Raw genomic sequence first — 23,861 nt, 5'->3', positions numbered from 1 at the left:
ATTATTTCCACACAACAGCTCTAAGGTATATTAATGACATAGTAAAATGTTGAAAATGAGTGGAATGCCCCTTTAAAGACCACATCAGCAGACCTTTACTGCTATGATGAGCAGTGTTGCCATGTCTGCTTATTAAGCTACTTTGGGCTTGTTTTTCTGTAAATTCGCTTGTATTGGTAGTTGCGGGTTGTTGTAGGTCTTATTTCCGCTAGATTTTCAGATTTTTGCTAGTACTGCAAATTTACACAAATCGGAACACATTATCTCTGGAGTCATCATGAGATAAACATGTGTCATTCAGATTTTTCATATTCCATGCTGATTGGCTACGAGTGCCACATTTTGTGTTTTAAATCAGTTTCTCTTCTGCTACGAATGCGACAAAATAAACGATATGTTGTATAAACATTATTTGCCCCTGCAACATTCTCACGTCTTTCTGACTGCAACCCATGACAAGCACACTTTCTAAAGTTAGTTTTTTCAAAGATCCTAATGATGTAAAAGCAAGGTAGGCCTACTAGCCTACAGTCATACTATCATAACTCAAAGAAATGTTTGGACAAATTAGATGTTGTTCTTCTTAAACCATCAGAAGGTTTTATTTGAGCCCAAATCTCAGTTTTAATCCTGAGTGTAATGTGGAAGTTATCTTTTTAGAAGCTCTTTACAGACAGCAGTCTTTTGAGACCACCTCCAGATTTTGTATGATTTCAAAACAAGGATCTTGTTGAAAGCACTAATTTGCTTGGGTGGAAAACAATCAACACATTGATTGCAATCAAAATACATTTGATTTGAACACAACATTCACATTCAGCAACTTAGGTGACATTTCTGAGGTTAATTAACATGTTATCCATATATATCCATATGGGTGTCCGTTGCCATCAGCCAATTTGCAATGTAACAAAAAACAAGCAATCCAGCAGAAAAGCACTGCTTTACAGATGAGCAGTGACGGGAAGAGCATAAATGCCTCATTTAGCCTAGTTGCGTGGCTCAGCCGCTCAGCCTTGCACACCAGAAACATCTGATCTACAAGCTCACGTGTTAATGTGTATTGTGCAATGTGTTGTGAGCTTGGAGATCAGATATTTTTAGAGCAACACAATGGCTAGTGAGCAGTGATGTTTTGTTTCCCCCGCGTCTCCATTATACAGTATCACATAATTATGCTGCTAGACTTTAAGCTTGCATGCTTTCACTCAGGCCTAATGCAGCAGGACATAGCTACTAAAGAAAAAGGTCATGGCAGCCGACACTTTTGATTAATGAAACGTCCAAAACACATACATATGAATAATTCAGGGACGTTTATATAAGGAGGAAGTTCTTTTTTTTTAAGCGTACAGTATTTGTTAAAATGTCCTTTTTATGTGGACACGCCCACCAGTTCATTAAGTAGCTATGCCTGGTTTGCCTGGTGGGTGGGTGGTGAATGGTGATGGGTGGTGATCCACCTGAACTGAAGCCGCACCCACAGCTGTTGCTGTATGATAAAGGGGGAGGGGTTAGGGAGGGGATGTCACTATATCACGGTTTTCTTTTGCTTGTTACATTTTCAGCCTCAAGTAAGAAACCCTAAATACAACGGGAAGACATCATTGCACATAGCAAGCACACAAAGGGGTCTAATGAAGTACTGTCAGCTCATAAACACATGAAAAACTGGAAAAAATACAAAAATCACGGCACTCCATCTTTAAGGACCACAAGCTCCAGTCCACCAGTTCACAGCCTTAATACCCATTACATTGTTTTCACATAATTTGCCAAAAATAAATTGACAGAAATATCTTACCCCATTAAAGAGTTTTTAATAATAAGAAGAAAAACAGTCGACGCCAGTGTCCTCACTTCCCACATTCACACACCAATGGTGGCAAGCTCACACCGACCAACTCATTGGAGGCAATGTAGGGTTCAGTGTCTTGCCCAAGGACACTTCGACATGTGGACAGGAGGAGCCGGGATTCGAACCGCCGACCCAGAGATCATTGGACGACCTGCTCTACCTCCTGAGCCACAGCCCCCTTTGCATTATTCATCAGTACAGGTGAAAAAAGGTTAGCAATCACATCTCTTTGCTTTGACTACAAACACATTACAGCATTAGGGCTATTCTTCAATACCAATGTTAGCACTGACTTTGGCACAATATCCTATATGTGCATGAATACCAGTGTACCCCTACAGCCTAAAGATGAGTTAAATTGTAAATGTAGGCCACATTTTCATTTTGTTATCAATGTTTAGTTTTCTTTTTAGTTGTTGGGGTTTTATTCAAGAATTATCTAAATTACAATCTACAAACTTGAAATAGGTTGCATCGTGACATGTGAACATTTAGACCAGCTATTTTCTGTGTGCATTGTATGACAAAGTATAAAATTGCTCTGTTAAGAACATTATACAGCATGTACATACCAGTGGCATGGCATGCCAGTGCATCTGCCAGTTTGTAAGTAGGTTAACTATTGTAACAACAGTTGCTATGCTGCCAAAGGAATTTAGTCAAAGGCTGCAGAGTTGAAGTTCAACTTGAATGACTGCTCATTGCATAAAGCTATTGTATTCTCTGACACACTGAAGAACATTGTCTATGCTCTGAATCCATAATATATGGTAGAGGTCTTCTGCCTCTGCTAGAGGTAGAGGTGCTTCCGTTTCCGCTTTGGATTCTAGATCTGAGTCTACCAGTACAAATAGTCAATACATAATATTATGTCTCAAGAGGTTCCAGTGATCAGCATTTTATTGGTAAAGTGTGGGTAGGGCAAACAAGATTTAAAAAGTTAGGACTGTGGTCAAATGAATAAATCGGATAGTAAAAGTGTAAAAAGAAATTAAAGTGTCAAAGTTCAATTTGATTATGGTAATTAGATTGTTAGAAAAGATTATATACAGCAGGTATCATGATAAAATATGATTAACTGTAAAGGGTCGATTGATAGAGCGGAAATCTCTGTCAGGGACATGCCCTTTTGTCTCTGCATCTTTCTCTTTGTCATGTGGTGACAGTGTTTTGGGGTTATGCGTAAGCATGAAAAGGCATGGGGCGATGGGGGAAGGGAAATAATAAAGGGCTCTTATTGCATTATTACAACGCAACCAGAATAGACAAAGATAAATCTTTGGACAGTAACATATTGAAAAGTAGTTACAATGTTACAGGCTGCAATGTGTACTATGTAGGCCCTCCCATGTTCCAATGTCAGGAAGAGCCTGCACATAATTCTTTACAGAGTTCTAGCATTCAATGTTCTGTGATTGTTAATTCTATATGTCAATCTGTTTGTATCACCAGTCAATTCAAGGTTGTGGTTTGAAATGTACAGTAAGTGACACTGTACGTCCTTTGCAAGAGGAAGTACATGTTGTTGTTACTGGCATCAAGATTACACAAGTTGACAGTCATTGTACATGTGACTGGAAAGTAATGACATGTAGAAGACAGAGATATACACAGCTACAGTATTATCAGTATATCAGAAAGGTGGCAGACCATGCCAGCATAGTCCATGGAATAGACATTAGACCTGTGTGTGGGTGTGACACTCCATATGAGAGAGAAGAGAGAGAGAGGAGACCATAAACGACACATGTATGACATATTTAACATTGAATTCAAATGGGATGTTCAAATCATGTTATTGTCAAATGCAGTATGCTCGTTTGGCAACTGTTACATGTCTGCGATTTCAAGGCAGTGCTATAATAGGCTATCTTACATGTCTGCGATTTCAAGGCAGTGCTATAATAGGCTATCTTAGTTTTGGTGCATACATTGGCGAACGATGGCACTATAAACTCTGTCAAAGTGGTTAAACACTGACTTAAGACAGCTCGAACTGAGTTGAATATGCAAAGATTAAGACTAGTGATTTGGGTGTTGTCTTGTTGAATGTATATTTTGGTGTAAATCTAATGTTTGCTTGTGCTGGCACGTTATCTCACATGTATGCCAGGATCCTGATGAGGGTGCGTAAGAGAGAACACATCACACCCATCCTCAAATCACTTCACTGGCTCCCCATCGCATCCCGGACCGAGTACAAGATTTCCCTGCTGACACATCAGTGCATCCATGGTACCGCCCCCCCCTACCTCAAAGAACTCATATCCCTTCAGTCATCATCACGCAACCTCCGCTCTTCGAACACCAACCTCCTCAAACCCGTCAAAACCAAATTGCGAACCATGGGCGACCGGGCCTTTTGTTCAGTGGCCCCTGACCTATGGAATGCTCTTCCGGAACAGCTCAGAGCACCACAGTCTACAGACACTTTTAAGAGAGGACTTAAAACTCACCTTTTTAGTAAAGCTTTTCCATAAATTTGTTTTTAACTGCCCTCTGCCTTAGCCTATATGTTATGTTTTCCTTTTATTGATTTTTGTTTTGTTTTCATTTCATTGTAGCACTTTGAGGTTCACTAGAATGTAAAGTGCATTATAAATAAAATCCATTATTATTATTATTATGTTATCATTGACTCATTTTTTAAACTATTTGTGGATTGAGATTCTTGGCCTGCTATCAGCGCACACAAGAAATATGTATGTAAAATGCAAGATTAGCTGCAGACATTCAGTCAGACAGACAGACACATACATTATAGACAGACACGCTCAGATGCGCACGCACACACGCACACATATAACTGACAATTATTTACATTGGCTTGAAAAGAGAGAAGATAATACAGCAGATGTCCCTGTTTTTCAAAATAGTTTTCACAGTGCCATTATCGTGAAACATTGCCTGGTATCTCTATATCTATCACCCCCACCCCACACACACACACACACACACACACACACGACATCCCAGTACAAACATCATAGTTCTGACATCATAGACTGGCTTCCAAGTAATAGCACTGACATAATACTGACATGATAGATGACTGGACTGACATCATTGACTGGCATGGGGGGGGGGGGGGGGGGGGGGGGGGGGGAGTACCCCCATGACTCATTGTTTCAATGAGCAAACAGAGCTGAAGACCTACTTATCAGATCACTACTTCACTTGACACTTTTGCGCTTTTTTTTGCGAGAGACAGTAAGACAAGGTTAGAGAGCGGAGACATATACATACGAGACACGACAGTAGTGCCACTAAAACCTGGGTCCTTGTGTTCCCAAGGAGCAATAATATGGTCTACTCGGGGGACTAACTGCACCTTTCGGAGAGCAGACATGAGGTTATACTGTATATAGAACAAGAACTTCCTCCTGAATCTGGTTCACATTCAACTGGTTCCATTAAATGCAATAATATTGTAAAAGTGTCCTATATGGTCCTATAAGCCATGATCTCTCCCCACTTCCAACACCCCTATGGATTTGGGTCTGATTTTTAAGGCAGCAGTCAGAATTCAATGTGGGGCTATGATGGTTTATCAAATGGTATAAGATAGCTATTGAGTTATTTGGAAGTTATTTTTTATTGTTAAAGTTGATTATTTGTTGTTCTATTTTGCCTACTAATCAAACATTTCACATCATGGATATCCATCATGGAAATCTGGTGGTGACTCAAACTTTTGTATGTCATCGTTTACCTCATTTTTCTATGCCCTACAAACCATTCATTCCATGGGCCTGTGCTCTGTGAATGGGGTAGCACTGTCATTCTGGAGGAGACCACTCCCATCAGGATACAAATGCCATGTACATTGTTAGGAAGATAATGATCACTAATCATTGGTTTGTATTTACTGCCATTTGTCACGTTCATAAGAGGGGTGATAAAAATTGTGCCAGTAAAGCATGCCACTAATAGCACCGCAAACATTAAGCTATATTTTACATTATTCATATATTTCTCATGTGAGTTACTACCATCATATTAAGCCTATCGGTCATTCTGTATGAATTTTCATTATCTCGGCAATTCCCACACCTGAATACAAACAGCGAGTTTTTCGCCCATTCATATTTAAAATGCTTCACACACTGGAAGAACGTAGTCATTCCTACTCGACCCATTTGACAATTTCTAGGCTGTAGCCATACGGATTATTTGGTTCTTCTAAATAAGCGTTCTTTTGGCGTTTCGGTTCAGACTCAAATTGTTGTTGGCTATATTACAGACTAACAGGTCATGCACCAAAAAAATCGATTTCAAGAGTAATAGTGAATTGTGTTGACAATGATATTGAAATAAATAATTAAGCACTCACACTAGACTATCTACATAATCGAATGATCTCACACACGCTCAACATCAAAATGATACGGAACATGACTACCGTATCGTTAAATCCCAATCAATGATTTACATAGCTAAAAACAAAACAAAAGCACAACTATTAGAAATGTCCTCGATATATTGTCGCTACCTACCTGTTAATCCCCGGGCCGGGTCCGGCCCCTGTTCCTCCGGCTGGCGCACCATTGCTGGGCTTGATGAGCTGTCCAGAGTCCGGTGGTGCTGAAATGGAAGTCGGAGCGGCCGCTGCAGGGACAGCGGAGCCGGCCTGTCCCGGCTGTCCCTCTCCTTCCTGACTGGCCTCGTTCCCCATCGTCTGGAGAGAAGGAACTGACGGAGAGAAACGCTGTTGTAGATGGTTCTACAGCCGTAAGAAAAACTCAGGATGAAACTCGACGTTGTTCCCCTTCCGCCATCATCACCTACAATTCAGCATCCCACGGCACGGAGCACGCGCCCTGACGAGAGGATTGAGAGCGCGCTGACGCAAAGGGGGTGGGGAATATTTCGACGGGCGCGTGCACATCCGAACATATCTGTTAGATCACATGGGCCAGTTAAAGTTCGGATAATTGGGAATGACAATTATACCCATTCAAATTTTCTGAGGTGTATTTTTTATAAATTAAAGTATTCCTATGCAACAAGGCTTACGTCAAAAAGGTCAAATGCAATACATATCATGCTGCCTTAACAAAAGCACCAGCTCCTTTTGATTTAATTTGACACAGACATCAATAGCCTAGTAATATAGACAGCAAATGCCAGATCATGTACTGTTGTGGACGAGAATCCAAGGTGTATTTATTAACTGTCAAGTGTCAACTACACAATCAAAAAGCAACTGCCAGCAAACGATCACCTGCTACTGCTCGTGTCAGTGCTGTCCCTAGTGTACACTAAGTGTACTGCAGAAAACGTCAAAGTTCATTTCTTACTAGTTGAACGCTCCAAAGCATACAGAATTGCTGTACTGTGACACATACTACAAACGGCTCAAAGCTCACTATTAAAAAAGGAAGAAAGACATTTTTGGAGAGTTTATTGTAGTACGAATAGTACACAAGGACAAAACCAACTGAGCACACTGTATGGCAGTGATGCTGAGCTGATCAACAGATACATATGTACAAAACACTCAAATGCACACATGCCCATAATTTATCAATTTGGAAATCAATTTAAAGTACAAAAATAACATTGGTGTTTGTCATTCATTTACAGGAGCTCTAGAGATATAGAGGCAAAGCCGTACGTACACCATGAGCAGACAACCTTCCAAAGTTGATTTCTTCAAAGAGTTGGTTAGATCAATGTGCGAGGGTGTGTTTCAGTGTGATATTGTTCTGTTGTATCATGGAAATTGTCTTCTAAGGAATGATTAATCCATTGTTACAGCCAGGTCATGATTTATTATATTTATGGATACAAATATGTCAGTGGTGGTGATACAGCTTGGGACAGGTTAGCAAGTCAATACACAGAAGTGTGAATAGTGTTTCAATTGAACTGATATCGCAATATCTAATGACTATAAGAATGACAAACAATCTACTATATTAAACCATTCATAATAACATAAGGACCGAATATTAACAATATGCATCCATGATTAAATGCCAAAAATTCACAACCTGCAAATAGTAGTGGCACTGACAGAGGCAAGTTTACATTGAGACTAAAATTGTTATACATACTGTACATGAAAGTGAAACACAAATGACGAACAATATGGTCAGCTGTACACAGTAAAATTCTGTGTTAACACCGACGCTTTTACTGTACATGAAAAAGAGACTGCTGACTAAAATACAAAGTACAAAGAGTTCATGATTAGTCTCAATTTCTTTCTTTGCAGTGATTGCTTGGTGCTTACTGACCTAAATGAAAAAAGTCAAATTATTTGGAATTACTGGCGCTTGGCTTTGTAGGGTCGAGAGCGTTTCCTGCGATCGGGTTTCCTCTGTTTGTGCAGGCGGCCAATACTCACACCTTGCCGACGACGCACTGAAATATTCTGCTCCACAAGGCTGGCCAACATGCCTATGGAGGAAAATGAATGAATGATAGTATGAAGGTACTGTGAACAAGATTCTTTCATGAATCATCTAACAAACAAAAAAAAGCTTCCAGTTTAACTGCACAGTTCTTTTTCTTAATGTGGTGTGGGTGGAGAGAAATATAATGTTAACTGCTGTGTGGAAGTCAAACAGAAGTCGAAAAACAAAAGTAAACACTGCAGCATACATAAGTCTGAGGAAAGAAGGAACGGTTGAGAACTGAGAGTTTAGAGGTTTACCTTCTTGTGCCAACATGGATATGAACGTGCAGATAAACTCGTCATAATTGTGAGTCCTCCGCTGGTCATCAATCTTTTCAAATAAGGTGAAACATTCATGTTAAGTGACCAACAAATTCATTTGCAGAAACCATGGAAGATGGAAGGCAATTAAAGCCTACCTTGTATTTTTTCCTCTTTTCAACCTCCTCCTTTAGGAAAACTTCGTAATTGGCAATGTCAGCTTCTACACACTTGAGCAGAGCCAGCAGCTCCTTGAAGAAACAAAGAGAATCACCAGCTGTTGATCGGTTGCACTTGTTTATCAAAAGGCAAACCACTCACATGTTGCCTTCTAAATACATTTATATAAGAAGAATTAACACATGATAATAACAAAAGACTCAACAGACTTTGGGCCTGTACACTACACTGCAAGACTTTTGCTCAGATTATGCTGTCTGCGACCAAACAGACAAAACCCCTGAGCTGACGAAAGATCAGGCTTTGATCACAGAGAGGTTTCGCTCACACTGTCTGTAAGGTACTACTAGAAAACCCTTCCAGGATAATAGTGCTCGCCGATGGCTTGCAGAGTGTTTCTAAATATCTAGCAGGTTTAGAATTTGGCTCCATCGCCGACTGGACATCATACAGTATAAACAGGGTTGCGACTGCACTGCATCCCGAGAAGGTCCGTGTTACATCCAATGAAAGCACAGGACAGCTACAGTATGCTCAGACAGAAAGTCTGAACCTACAGTTCACAAACAATGATTAAATTAAATAAACTAAGAACACCCAAGCTTCATACACGGCAGATTACTTAATTATAATTGAACAGCATAAATTTTAATAAAATACAACATTGGAACAGGAGATCGGACACATGAACCTACTTGAAGAGCTGAGATTGTCTTCTACTCCAGGCTCTAGAAACAAACTGCGCCGTCTTAAATACTCAAATCATCATAAAGTGTACAATAAAACATAAAATGGAATTCATTTTCAACATCATTCAGGTCACATACATTGCATATCCTATTTTCTTCTGACACAGCTGAGAACCGACCTACTTCAATAGCAAGAGGCATGATACCAGTTCTCAGCTGAGCACACAATAGCCGAAGTATATTTGACTTACCAATATGATTAGTGCCTTCTCTTTATAAAGTCCTTTATAAGGTTGGGAAAATCCAATTGATGCAACAGGCGATTCAATATCGCGGCGGCGATATATGGCGATACGCCACTGTTCTATTTTCCAGGCGTTGCCACGCGGCAACGCCTGTGCCGCGTCGCTGCGCACCCACTTCACAGACGGTGTGTTGGGCTTCAGATAGTTCAGTCTGTTTTCATGAATCGATGCACTCCCCAGTCTATTTCTGATAATTTCCACTTTGAAAACTTTCCCCGCTACTGAGACAGTGGTGATACATTCTGAGAGCAATGTCAACATTGGAAAACGCACGAGCTGCACTCTTTCAGTAGTAGGATGTGTTCGATCTCCGATGTGAGCAGCTCTCCTATTTATATTTGATGAGGAAACTTGTGTGACATCTTTTCTCTGTCTATAGGCAAAACACAAGACAGTCACAGTCTGTAAAGAAAATCTTGCATCCAGACTAGACTACATGCTGGTGCTGCGTTCGTTTACATATTAACTGCATCCCGCGGGGGGAATCACAGTAGCATCAGTTTGTGTTGGTTGAAATATTTAAGACATTTTCAGTAGTTTTGCTATACATATATAATTTTTTCCTCTGCTATTGTACCCGCTTTTGGGCACAGCTGAGATATTTCTGTAAATAAAATAAAATTTGTCAACATGCTGTTTAAGATTTGTATCAATGCTCTGCTGAGGGCGCTCCCACAGTGCATCGCTTGTTACCCCTCCATTACGCCACTGTTCAGCGATCAATCGTATAGTGTGAAAACCACAAATATATTACGACAGCCGATTTAAAAAGAGAGACTTGTGTAGTGTGAAATACTCAACGATGACTCCCTGATTACTTTAAAAGTCCTACCGTGTGTACAAAGGATAGAACAAACTGCAATGCCTGGACTTACTTTTGGAGAGTACTTCTCCCCATGTGGTTTTTGGCCTCCATCTGATTCTGTCTTGATCTTTTCCTTGCAAGGTTTGACATCTGCTCCATCCTTGCTCTCCTCTTTCACCACAACAGATGGCCCTTCATTTTCCTCTTTTACTGCAACCATCTCTCCTGTTGTATGGCCTCCTTGCTTTATCTTCTCAGGAGTGCAAGGAATCTTACTTCCATCTGCGGCAACATCCACTGTACAGGCAGCAAGAACAGCAATTAGCAACTAAAACCCATTAATTACTTTCAGTGAAGTCAATGTACTAGCTAAGTTCACTGAATTTAGTACATCACATCAGTACTTTGTAATATTTGCATTATAGTCACTAGAAACACTTTCTACTCTCTAGAAAATAAATTGACTATAATCGAGTTCATGCTAACACACTTCATCTCAATATCAGTAAAATTGACTCAAATACAAGTTATGAACGCTTCTTTAACCAGAGGTGTTGAACAACCAGTTTTAGACAACTCACATGGTAGTGGGAGAGCACAGATCACACCATCCTCCTGGAGGTGGAGGAGGGCTATGCTGATAGAGGGACCCAGGTCTCGTACAGCACGGTTGTGTCTGGAGTCCAGCCTGAGCATCTCATCGTCTCCAAAAAGCACGCGAGACAGGTGGGATGCGACCGGGCTGGATGGGCGTGTTGCAGCCTGGGAACGTGCTGGCGAGCGCAGTGGGGAGTTGAAGGCACTGCCGATCTCTGAAGCTGTGTCTGTGCTTTCATTGCTAGGAGTAGGGGAGGGTTGCGATGCAGCTGTAATGCAAATTCCCCCTGTGCGGCCTTCCGTGCGGACAGACAGGGGAGTGTTCAGGGCATCCTTCCTTTGCACCTCCTTCTTTAGTTTCTCAGCAAGGACACTTAGGGCAATCTGGCTCTCCATACCGCTGGCTACCCGTCCTGTTCGTGAGCGCAGACCTGCCTTCCGTCTAAACCTGACAGAATTGTAACATTTGTAAACTAAAATTATTGTGAACACACAAAGAAAATCATGGACACACCTGTTGCAGAGCTCACCTGTTCGATGTGCCTGCTGGGGCAGTAACTGCTTCATCATCCTCATACTCATCTTCATCATCAGAGTAGGTGCGCTGAGGTGGGGCTGATATCCTAGAGCGTCCCACGCCAGAAGCAAGATCCTCCTCTTCCTGTTGGTCACAACAAACTCAAACTAGTGTGGCACACACTTGCTTTTTGCTTTATTCTAAATAAGTTACTTTCATATCTGAAAACCTATTACTCCGGATTCTAATGCACTATATTCCCATTTTTCTACTAACAATCCAGTATTACATTAATTGCCGTTACCTTTTGCCAATTGGTTTAATACTGTCGTCTCATAACTTCCATTATGTTCCCAACTACAGTTAAACAGCACTCGCAAACGTGTCTTCTTTGCTGGTTTAACAGTGGCAAAGATGGTTGCTATGAGGTGGAAACCAGTCCTCACACATTAACACTCTTACCTGCCAAAAAGGAGGTCTCCTATCAAATAGTTCCGCTCAGCACCCCGGACGGAGATTAATCAAAAGACGGAACATTAATCATTTCTTAAACGAGTGCACCAGTCTACAGTCATTTCCGGTTGGGAGTGGACGTCATCCAAAGTGGTCCCCCTCCATTTTAATGTGTTTATACATATATATCCTGTATTTGTGTTAATGCCAGAATACAATTGGTCTGTTTTTGTCATGAATAAAAAAAACAATTGAGAACAAAACACTTTTATTTCATCACTAAGAAATCCTGAGCGATCACTAAGTTCACTGCATTTCAACTTATCCCGCCAACTTATCCGGCCAATTAAGAAATCTGTCAAGACCTTTCCACCCCTCATATCATACCTGCATAGGGGACTTGGCATAATTGTGGTTGTCCAGGAAAGCAGGCAAGCGTTGAGCGACAGGGTTGGGACTGCCGACCACCTGGCCGCCAGCTCCGGCAGGTGCTGCTGGTTTACCCATGACTTTGGTGTTGCCCAAGGAGCTGGAAACCATGCGAGACTGACCTGCTGAATCTGCCACTGGTTCTAAAAAGAAATGTAACACATTCATGTATTAAATGTGGATATTATTCCCGCCACAAGTAAAAACGAGCAAGGGAATACATTTGGCTACAGTACTTGAGGAAGTCTGTTCTTTTCCCTGGGATGTAACCAGCTCCTCCTCGGTCTCCTTCTTGATAACGGTGCCAGTGTCATCAGACAAGTCTTGCTGCTTCTTGTCCTGAACCAGGTCCGGTTGGGTGAGGCGGATCAGCTGGAGGCAGAAACAGCACATAGATAGATTGTGATGTATTATACTTGTACACCAAATAAACAAACGACAAGCCGGCACACCAGTGCGCTACTGCGCTCAGTGCGGATTTCCGAACGCACCCTTTGTTTTCCACCCATCCGCCGCCTCTGTTTACTTTCTGCAGGAGCACTTCTTCTCGCTTCTCATTCTAGTGTTTTCTACTGAGTAGCAGACGTTTATTAGCAGATATTGTCTATTCAATTCTTTATCTACATTGCTATTTTGTATTTTATCAACACGATGCCACAGTGTGTATATCCAGGCTGCTCTACCACATAGACAAAGTCATCTCTAAAGTGGAAACGTTTTCATAGAATACCTAATCAGAACGTTAATTTGAGGAAACTTTGACTAGCGACATTGCACATGGATCTCAATACTAAATGGCTTAGTTTGCAGTGATCATTTCGAGCCAGATGATTTTCACCAAAAAGGAAGAAACATACGGAAAAGAACGGGTCTGAGACAAATAAAAAAACATCAGCGACATATCGAACAGACTAGACTAGAAGTCACACGCAGTTCCACAGACTGCTAAAGCAGAGGTAACTTTACCAATACTATTATTTATTACGACGTTTGTCATTCTATGCAACAAGCAACCCATCCCGTTGTTTAGCACTGCAGTCTAAAAGCCTGAATAAAACTAGCATTGTTACATGCAAATAAAATACCTGTAAGGCTTTTACATATAGCCGTATTATTATTATATATATATTATTCACCTACGGAAGCTAGTTCTACTCCAACACTGTCAATCTCAGATTGTTCTCCAAAATCTTGTATTTATTATGACTATTCTACCATAATCAACATCTTCAGACATATACAACTCTGGCTATTATTGAAATTTGAAACTGTTTCGTACAAAACCGTAAAAAGAATGAGAGAAGACAGAAAGTAAACAAAGGCGGCAGATGGGGGGGGGGGGGGGACTAAGAGGAGCACACAAGCTAAGCAACTACCACTGGGTTCTGTATGAACGGAACTCGAGGGTGACAAACAGTGCACATGTGCGAGTACCAACTTTCAAGGCACGATTGATTCGTAAAAAATAAAATAAAAAATTGGAGCTACTAAAATACCTGCATTAGAATTAAGAGAACTAGCTCCATTCTAGCTGTGGGAGGGGTGGGGGAAATGGAGAACAGGGGGCATCTATGAAACAATTCAAGGCCAACATGTATGTTGGGACAGGATTATAGGCTGGTTCATTGGTACATGTATTTTGGGTATGTTGAATGAAAATACAATTGTTTTATGGTCTCAATTATTTTGCGTTTGTTTTTAATCGGAGCACCACATCATTACGCTATGCTGGAAGCGCCAGCAGCTTGAAGAGGCACTGAGCATCTATATCTATTCTTTGCTGCTCGTTCACGCTTGATGTTTTTATCTGGTCACCAATAATTTAAATATTTTCAGCTCTGGGTGTTTGGAAGACTGGGGGGGGAAGAAAAAAACCCGCTTCGGTAAACGCACAGCCTTACCTAGGGAGTAAAGCTCTGGGAAATGACAATGACAACATGCACCTCTTCACAATTTTTACCCCCAAATGCACTACTTCTGTTAGAAGCAACTAGAGTCAGTCATAAGTGAATCTACTTGACCAAGAGGAACAGCTCTTTACAGTAGCAACTTCTCTATGAGGTCTAATCTCAATGAAAAGGACATACTGTTTCATGTTCCCAGCAGCACTGGGAGGGTAGCATGAGCTAGAGCTTGAAGCATTTCTGAGTTCTGTAGATAGAGGCATATTCCTCTGCCACAGAGGAACTTGGGAAATAGGATATAACTCAGTTACTACACCCAAGGAAGTTCCTGACCTGCTGTAGCCCCTCCAGGACCGTCTGACGATTCTTCTTTAGGACGTCCAGTTTGGACTCGTACTTCATCCGGCGGTCAGGTACTACAGCCATCAGGTTAAAGCGGATATCATGGTATGGTTCACTGAAATAAAAAGGGGAGAGGGCTGAGTGAATGACGTGTATATGAAGAATGCAGGAGAGAACACAGAAATTTGGTTTAGAACTCACCCAGCTGTGGCCAGTCCAATCCTTTCCATGATAACCCGCCGAGCCTTATCTGTCCATTCCTCCTCCTCTCCCCACGGCCCTACAGGATGCCACATTGCTTGATGACTTGCTTTAATTTTCTATTGTTCCCTGCCAGATAGGATGTGCATAGTGTGACAAAGTAAATAGGTATCATGCCATATGAATCATAATTAAGTCTTACCATGGTCAATGGGGTAAGCTTTGAGCCCATCAAGTTCAAAGAGGCGGTCTTTAATGGGCACATAGCTAACAAAGTGGAAGGCTTCCATGGTCCGCACTGCACTGATCCCATTCTGTTTCTCCGGCAAATGTCTGGGCTCAGGTCTCCATAGAAACAAGAAAATGGGTTTGAGAAACTGATGACTGCACAAAGCCTGAGGTCTAACAGAGTAAGGCCAAGTAATCTGACTGACAAGGTTTTCCTGGAAAGCCAGAGTCGCCTCCCACCATAGTAATAAAAGCCACTCACGGCAACTTACCTGGCATGACTATTGTGTGCTTTGGCCAACTCTGGGGCATTTCCGATGGCATAGCCTTTACTCTGAAAGATCAAGAAGTAAAACAAACTAATCGTGTCTCTACTAACAATACTGGAGAAAACAATATGTACACAATCCTCCTGTGGACAGGTGTTGTAAATGTATCTATTCTGATGTCCACATCAAATAAATTAACAATAAAAAACATATAAAGTAGATAGCAGAATGTGTTTCCTTGTTGTGGGGGGTGTGTGTGTGTGTGTGTGTGTGTGTGTGTGTGTGTGTGTGTGTGTTTGTGTGTGTGTGAGCGATGGAATACTGAAAATACTGAAGGAGAGGAGAAGAAACCATTTAAATTGTTTTAAAAGAGGGAGACATTTCTTACCTCTGGACTGAAGCCTTTTGTGAAAGCCTTCATTCGACTAATAGTGGTGCCAAGCTCAACACCACTGCAGTTCAGAAGCACACTCAGCAACGCATGGGTAGCACAGGAATTTGGTATCAGCTAGATACAGAAAGGACATCATTGTCAAGTTAGTGGTCACAGTAACTTTTTAAGACAATTTAAATGCAGGTGCTGTTACTGTAGTTATATCATAGAAGCAGCTGGATAGCAGCATTAAAAGTTGTTCCACAACTATTCAACTACAAAAGCTTTGAGTAGTTTGAGAAAAATATCTAGTAGTACTAGTAGAACTACTCCATAAGTCACTGGTAACTTATGGAGTAGTTCGCCCAAAAAATGGAAATCGTGGATATTTTTTCACATTCCTAAGCAAATGACCGGGTGAGACTTCACCGGTCTGGATCATCAATTTATTGGCTCAGGAAGGCAACAAAAACAAAGAAATTCCTTGATTTCAAGGCTTTGTGGGCTGTGTAATTGATAGAAAATAAGTCTTTTTTTGGGTGAACTACTCCTTTAAAGTTGCAGTGTTTAGTATCCTACCCAAGATTCGAACCCAGGTCTCCAGTGCAAGTGCTGAACTTTTTACCACTGTCATGCTCACTCAGGATTTATTTTTATGTATTTATTTATTCCTGGCAGTATCACTTGTCACCCAGTAGTGGTCACACCAGTCCACAGGATCTACATTTCTCAATAGAAGAGAAATACAGGGGTGCCTGCTGTCCTAGTGGTCCAGGCGCATGCCACATATAGGCTCTGGCCTGACAGCGTGTGTGTTTCAAATAATAAAAGGCAGAAAAGCAACAAATAAATAATAAAATAAATAAAAAGAAGAGCAATACAAAGAGACCAAACAATTCGTTATAATGTAGTGTACTAACCATATATACACTGCAACACTGGTCAAAATAACATTTTAAGCACTTAAAAAGGTTACATTACATTTGACTCCAAGTAGTATTTATAGTAGGAGATCTTTCAACTGAACACCGGTCAAATAAAACATCTAAAGTTGTTCCTGAACTGCTGATAACTTGAAAGTGCTACCTAGTACCTACGTAATATTTCAGTGATGACACACAGATTAAGATCACATACAGTAGCTTTGTCTCACAATTAAATTGAATTAAGAAGTCAAGATGAACGCTTGATTAGGGTTTAATAGCTGACACCTGTACAAATTGTTGGCATAATTGAATATGAGAGAAGACTAAACAGAAGGAATAGCTGACATATGTCGTCCTTAAGACAAGTGAGATTGTAGCAATACAAATTTGCCTTATACATTATAAGATGCGTTACCTGATGTGCAAAGAACATATCATTAACAATCTCCTCATCAATAACCGAGGTTTCATCCACCAAGGTGGAAACTTTCCTTCTGGACCGACGCTCCTCAATCCATTTGAACAAGAAGATGAAGCCATAGACAGGGCTGAGAAGAACAATACATTTACAAAAACAAACATTTAGGATTTGCATACATTATTGCTACACTCTAGTAAAACTGTAAAGACAAGCAGATGTTCTTAGCCAATTCAAAACTGTGCACTTTGGAAATACAATTAATATTACACATACAATCATCTACAGGAGCCTGTGTCATTTTATTTAACCAGATGTTGATGTAAAGAGAACCACCGCTCATCCGCTTTAACCAGATGTTAACTCTGGTCCATAGATCTAATGCCGTCGCATTTAGAGCTAAGCTACGTTACTGTCGACTGCCGGTGCTCGCATAAATGCAGACCAGCCGCTCATCTGTAGCGTACATACAAAGAAAGTTTTTGCTACTCGCCACCTCTACCGATATTGCCAAGAGAAATCCTCATAGACAAGATTATTCCTTACAGTGAAAAATAATCCCTTTCTGGCCAAAAAGTGCATTTTATACGTGTGGTGGGGGGGCTCAGAGTGCACCCACTAAGGAACGTAGGCTTTCTAATAACACAAGCCGCCTTTGTATTGGCGAGTAGCAAAAACGTTCTTTATATTTACGCTACAGATAAGAGGCTGGTCTGCATTTATGCAAGCCCCGAAAGTCGACAGTAACATAGCTCTAAATACAATGGCATTAGAGCTAACCAGAAGTGTGCATTTCTCAAGGTGCTTACTGAATAGGTTTTGAGCCTGTAGATCTTCTAAACATTTTACTCCTACTAGTGAAATACCATGATGGCTACTATGAAATTCCATTTGAGAAATATTGCAATGATGAGTGATGTACTTGCTGAGTGTACTGCACTCTGCCTGCTGCTGCAAAATATAAGCATTTTAAGGTTATGAATAGCACAATGTAAAGTCAAGTTTGAACAATTTGTTTGGTGCAAGCACTAATATTTTATTTCATTCATAATTATTCCTTCTTTTTTTTTAATGACATTTCCAAACTTGTCAAAGGTTTTGACAATTCAAAAGTGCTTGAATTGAATGCTCTTTGAGATTGAGAATTTAAGTAAACCCTCATAACCTGCAATATAATACAATACTATTCACCTGTAACAGTCTACCTTAAAGTGTTGTTTTAATTTAGCCAACATATTGGCATAGGCGTTTTAATACTTTAAATATAAAAGTTCAAATTATGACAGTGACACCAATATGACAATTTCTCAATATATAAGAATAACAAACATGGACCGTCTAAATTAATGTTGCTACTGTAAATGACAGCTGGACTAATATATAACCTGGGGGTTATTATTGATTCTGAATTGAATTTTAATTCACACATTAATCATGTTACCAAGATTGCCTTTTTTCACCTTAGAAATATTGCACGAATCAGAGCCTATTTGTCCAAAACGCAAAAACGCTAATCCACGCCTTTGTTTTTTCTCGGCTTGACTACTGCAATGCGCTCTTTTCAGGACTGCCTAAGAAAACAACTGACAGACTACAACTTGTCCAAAATGCAGCAGCTAGAATTTTAACTAGAACTAAGATGAGAGAACATATTACTCCAGTTTTGGCATCACTGCACTGGCTTCCTGTTGTTTTTAGGATTGATTTTAAAATTATTTTACTTGTCTATAAAGCTCTCAATGGTCTCGCACCTTCCTACCTACATGACTGCCTCCCTAAATATGTCCCAAACCGGCCCCTAAGGTCTTCCACTGCTGGCCTGCTCGCTTTGCCTAACAAAATGGCAACTAAAAAATACGGGGAAGCAGCTTTTTGCTTCTACGGGCCGTCGGCATGGAACAAGCTCCCACTGTGCCTTCGTCAGGCAGCCTCTGTAGACATTTTTAAAGCTCAGCTCAAGACCCACCTCTACAACATTGCTTTTAAATGATCTTTTATTTTTGTTATTCACATCCTCACTGTATTGTATTACTGCTTGTTTTTTTTTTAATGTTGTTGCCTTAGTTTATCTGTTCTTATCTTTGTACCACTGCCTTCTCCTGATTTGACACTGCGTTATTGTCCTATTGTTTTAACTGCATGGCTGTTTTAATGCCGTTTTGTTTTGCTTTTGTTTTTATTATCTTTTTTGCTCTGTAAAGCACTTTGAGCTACATTTATGTATGAAAGGTGCTATATAAATAAAGTTTATTATTATTATTAATATGGCATGCCTCTTCAGACATTTAATTATTGACAGACTTGGCAAGGGAACTAAGAGAGGCTCAAATGAGCCAAGAAGATCTTTGTGATACAGTGAAACCTAGTTAGAAAAACCAGTAGCAGAAACAATCTTTACGAAACAGTCAGTTTCATTCTCTCTCTGCCCGCACCAAGACCTTGAAAACGGCAAGGAAACGCAGCATGTGAAGGAACTATCACCGGTCTTCATAACTGATTCAATACAAACAACATAATTACGAAACATTGTGATTTAGCATCTGAAACATTGGCAGTTCTACAGATGCACAGGATTAGTGTATATCCTACCTATCTCAACCACATTTGTGTTTTTCTGACCCCTTCAAAGTCAAGATGAGCAAAGCCACGCTTGACCTCCTACTCATGTGAAATAATTAGATTTGACATTCATATTTTGCCAGTGTGGCTAACTAACTACTGTACATACCTATGACATTTGCTTTGAAGATCATATATTTCTTCTACTTGGACACCTTTGACACCTACAAAAAAAAAAAAAACATTTTCCCCATTTGCTTGGAAGTTACAATACTCTACTCACAGGCCAGGCCATGTTAATAGAACAATGCTGACAAGCAACTCACCAAAGTCTTCCACCAACAGAGTGAATAGTCCTGCAATGACCACAAAATAATTCATATTATTCAATAAATTCTACGGATAGTGAGAATTGCTGTGAAGCAACAAAATATCCCAGATTCAGGTAATTTGCATTTAAATCCATAGTTTGAGGTAGCCACAATTTGCAACTCTAGATTTTTTTTACAATGGGTTGAATCTAGAGTTGCAACAAGCTCCATCCACTTCCTATTCATCTTTTTTGGTTTGTGATCTGCTTGTCTTAAATGACGTTAAACTCACCAACATTGCAGCTGCAGTCCAAGCTTGAATTATCCTCTTTCAATCTGCCGAGCTTGTTTTTCAATAAAAATCCCCCGTAGACATGTTATGAGTTACTTTCTGTCCAAAATATTCCAAGAGTTCACATTCCGAGCTGCCATTTTGTATTTTTGCAACGTGCCGTAAAACAAGACGTGAGGGGGAGCGCTTGTTTAATAGAATCTTACCTGCACAGGTAAGACACCCAAAGAAGAGGCCGACGCAGTGCGACGCCCCGTCACGGACAGCCTTCTATTAAACAAGCGCTCCCCCTCACGTCTTGTTTTACGGCACGTTGCAAAAATACAAAATGGCAGCTCGGAATGTGAACTCTTGGAATATTTTGGACAGAAAGTAACTCATAACATGTCTACGGGGGATTTTTATGAAAAACAAGCTCGGCAAGAGGATAATTCAAGCTTGGACTGCAGCTGCAATGTTGGTGAGTTAAACGTCATTTAAGACAAGCAGATCACAAACCAAAAAAGATGAATAGGAAGTGGATGGAGCTTGTTGCAACTCTAGATTCAACCTAGCCCTCCAAGCAGAACCCAATGCTACTGAAGTTTCTGACATTTGTTCGACCCAGTGCATGGGGTCCTGTTGCATCACTACCATGCCACCTGGTACGCGGCCATTCATAAAACATAAACAACATGGATAACGCCTGTCGGCGCTCTTTGACGACATTTTTTCGTGTGAGGCTTTCTGAATATGTGAAGTATAAGTACCCATACATGCCGCTGCGAATATCTCCTGTGGCGCGGAAGCCGTTAAGTATTTTTAATCTTTGTTTGACCGATTTGGTCGCTTTGATTCTTCTCTTCCTTCCTTGTTTATTGACACCTCATTGTACCGCCTATCTGGCTAGCTAGTGGCGCTATAGCTATGACAGAGCAGATCAGAGGCAGGGACGTAGCCGCACAAGCCAACCGCACACCGGGAGGCGGTACAATAAACGGTAAACAAACAAGAAGAAATAAAGCGACCAAATCGGTCAAACAAAGATTAAAAATACTTAACGGCTTCCGCGCCACAGGAGATATTCGCAGCGGGATGTATAGGTACTTAAAGTTCCCGAATTCAGAATAACTCAAGCAAAAAAATGCCATCACACACCGCAGATTCGATCTTAGAGAGCATGTTTACGTCCGCGTTCCAGAATTCCCATACGAAAATATAGTCATGAACAGGGACCCAACATAAAACTCATCAAAATTTCAGAAAAGCTTTATGTAGGGTTCCGAGAGGGGCTAGATTCAACCCATTGTAAAAAAATCTAGAGTTGCAAATTGCGGCTAAGTTTGAGGGTGTACAGACCACATGATTCTCCTCTCTCTTATGATCTGTGACTCAAGAGTGTCAATTAACTCAATTTGTACACTCTTCATTTAACATATAGAATGGGCTCCGATGGAGATTTAAATATATATACTGTATATATCAAATGAGGGTCCGTGGCCCAATCCTGATGATCAAACTGAAGGTCCTTGAAATGAAAAAGTTTGATATGCAAGGCAAGCAAGCAAGAAATATTATTATATCAACCTTTTTTTATTGCGTCTGGCTATCTTTACTAGACGTAAACTACCATGTAACTGTTACATCATCATTCCATTGTTGAACCGAAGAAGGCCTAAAATTTGAATAAAAATAACCAGACCATGTCATCAAAGGTAGAAGCTAACGTTAGCTGTGTTATAGCAGCCTGATCTGTATTCTGAATCTGAACTAGCTGCTCGAAGCTTTCTCACCTGGGTCACTCTCGAGCTCCAGCCACCCTTTGTTCATCTTTGTATTTATGCACAATGCATTGATATCATGGTCACAGAATGCATATGAATCCTTAACGGTGTGATTACATCATCTACAATTCCTTGCGGGTAGCTGTTGTTAGCTGGAGCCATAGGCTGGAGCCTGGAAATAAACACAAAAGACAGCATTGACGCCTACATTCTACGTCACTGTTGTACGGCCCGAGTGGAATAGTATGAGAGAGTGATGACATTAGCGTTGACTCCTATTGTAACAATGGAATGCGGAAGTGCTCATTTTATCTCAATGAGATAGTTCCAATGTTTGGAACTATATCCCATAGGCAACCGCTTTGCGGCGAGATCAAAGCGTGTCGCCACTCTCTTACTATTCCACTCGGGGTACGGCCCCTATGGTACGGCCAGAGAGAGACAACTCCAGGCTCAACGCCAGGCTTTACGGAATGCATTTAATTGGAGTATGGGCTCACGCGAGTACATGAACCACGTGACCAGGCTATTTTCTGCCCCCTCAATGTCGTAACTCTGTCTTCTCCAGCCAAGCGTACTGTAGCAAGATGGCAAGATGTACGCTCGCTCACTCAGAACTTAATTGTGTCTATGGTGTAGTAGCCTACTGTAGTTTTTAATTAACCATAACGATAACTTGCAAAGATTTCAACCTATTTTTGGTTTGGTTTGTTATAAACATGAATGACGTCAGCGAGCTTGTAATGGACTTTCATATAAAAATAGCATTACAGGTAAGCAGATAATCCTCCTGATCCTGGATCATAGCCACCTTTATAACTAACCAAAACGTTTGAAAATCTGTCCAGATTTCAGCAAGTTATATTTTGGTCACACCATGGTCACGCCTCATGACGTCACGCCACCATTATGGCCATCTCCATATATGAAGATCCTCATTGATTGATTGATTGAAATATTTATTAACAGTTTACAGAATTACAGTACAATTCAAGCACAACTCAATACAAAGACTGTTAACTGTGAGTGGACGACCAAATAAAGCATTACACTTGTTTACAAGAGGGTCCACCTTGTTCAAAACATTTAGAGACGTACAAATGAAGGCCCTTTCGCCAACCCCGCCTTGGGTATGGGCACTGATGACGTGGAGGAGGAAACACGCCACCAGCACCCACAGCATCCCGAGCGGGAATCGAACCCAGGACCTTCTAGCTGTGAGGCGACAGCACTACCAACTGTGCCACCATGCCCCAAATATACACTTCTATAAAGCCAAAGAACAGAACGGGAATTCATCATAAGTGAGGTAAAAAGGGAAAAGAAAATAATTTAGTCCCTTGTTTGTGCCGAGTCTGGGTTGCACATGGTTTGTTGCACTCCCTGCTGTTGTGGGTGTGGACTTCTTTAACATTAAGGAAGTATTTGGACAGGTACATGCGTATCTTGGTGGTGTATCGAATCTTGTGGACCAGATGCTGTACTCTGTCTTCGACCCTAAGCCATTCCAGCCTGTCAAAGTGGGCAGGGGTGAGGTGGGTTCGGGGGGTGAGGCCAAGTAGGAGCCTGACAAGTTTGTTTTGGGAAGTCTGGACTGGAGCCTTGTTTTAAGAGCCTTTGAGGTGCTGTGGTAGTGGTCAGAGCTGGAACTGCAGGCGGGCCCATGCATTTAGCACGAGGAAACCCTGCGCCGCTGCATGGGGTTTAACATTGAGCGCTGGTTTGCACTTCCGTTGGTGGTCAAATGAGGAAGTAGAGCAATCTTCCGGGTGCTTCAG

At 41.0% G+C, this 23,861-nt stretch overlaps 2 protein-coding genes across 2 annotated transcripts in view; both read right to left on the bottom strand.

The window, feature by feature from the left end:
• Window positions 1–6,533, bottom strand: part of bsnb (bassoon (presynaptic cytomatrix protein) b) — a gene marked incomplete at both ends in the record, with an annotated part of 83,136 nt that extends 76,603 nt beyond the window's left edge. Inside the window, one exon of the mRNA XM_083771034.1 lies at window positions 6,355–6,533. Within this exon, the coding sequence (XP_083627160.1) occupies window positions 6,355–6,533 (179 nt within the window). The remainder of the gene's footprint in view (window positions 1–6,354) is intronic.
• Window positions 6,534–7,239: 706 nt separating this feature from the next.
• On the bottom strand, window positions 7,240–22,271 carry bap1 (BRCA1 associated deubiquitinase 1). The gene is made up of 17 exons (XM_083770909.1): window positions 22,093–22,271; window positions 20,044–20,073; window positions 19,887–19,941; window positions 17,156–17,288; window positions 15,830–15,949; window positions 15,445–15,506; window positions 15,147–15,289; window positions 14,945–15,023; window positions 14,735–14,858; window positions 12,734–12,869; window positions 12,456–12,640; window positions 11,629–11,759; window positions 11,083–11,546; window positions 10,572–10,798; window positions 8,681–8,773; window positions 8,520–8,592; window positions 7,240–8,263 (listed from the first exon to the last, which is right to left on the bottom strand). Exons 1-17 carry the CDS (start codon window positions 22,127–22,129, stop codon window positions 8,130–8,132), a joined length of 2,226 nt encoding a protein of 741 aa, XP_083627035.1. The 5' UTR covers window positions 22,130–22,271; the 3' UTR covers window positions 7,240–8,129.
• Window positions 22,272–23,861: the final 1,590 nt, after the last annotated feature.

This window comes from Protomyctophum parallelum (genome assembly GCF_964188405.1).
Source record: "Protomyctophum parallelum genome assembly, chromosome: 8".
Taxonomy (NCBI): Eukaryota; Metazoa; Chordata; class Actinopteri; order Myctophiformes; family Myctophidae; genus Protomyctophum; species Protomyctophum parallelum.
Note: the sequence above shows the minus strand (reverse complement) of the source record. Positions and strands in the feature narration are given on the sequence as shown.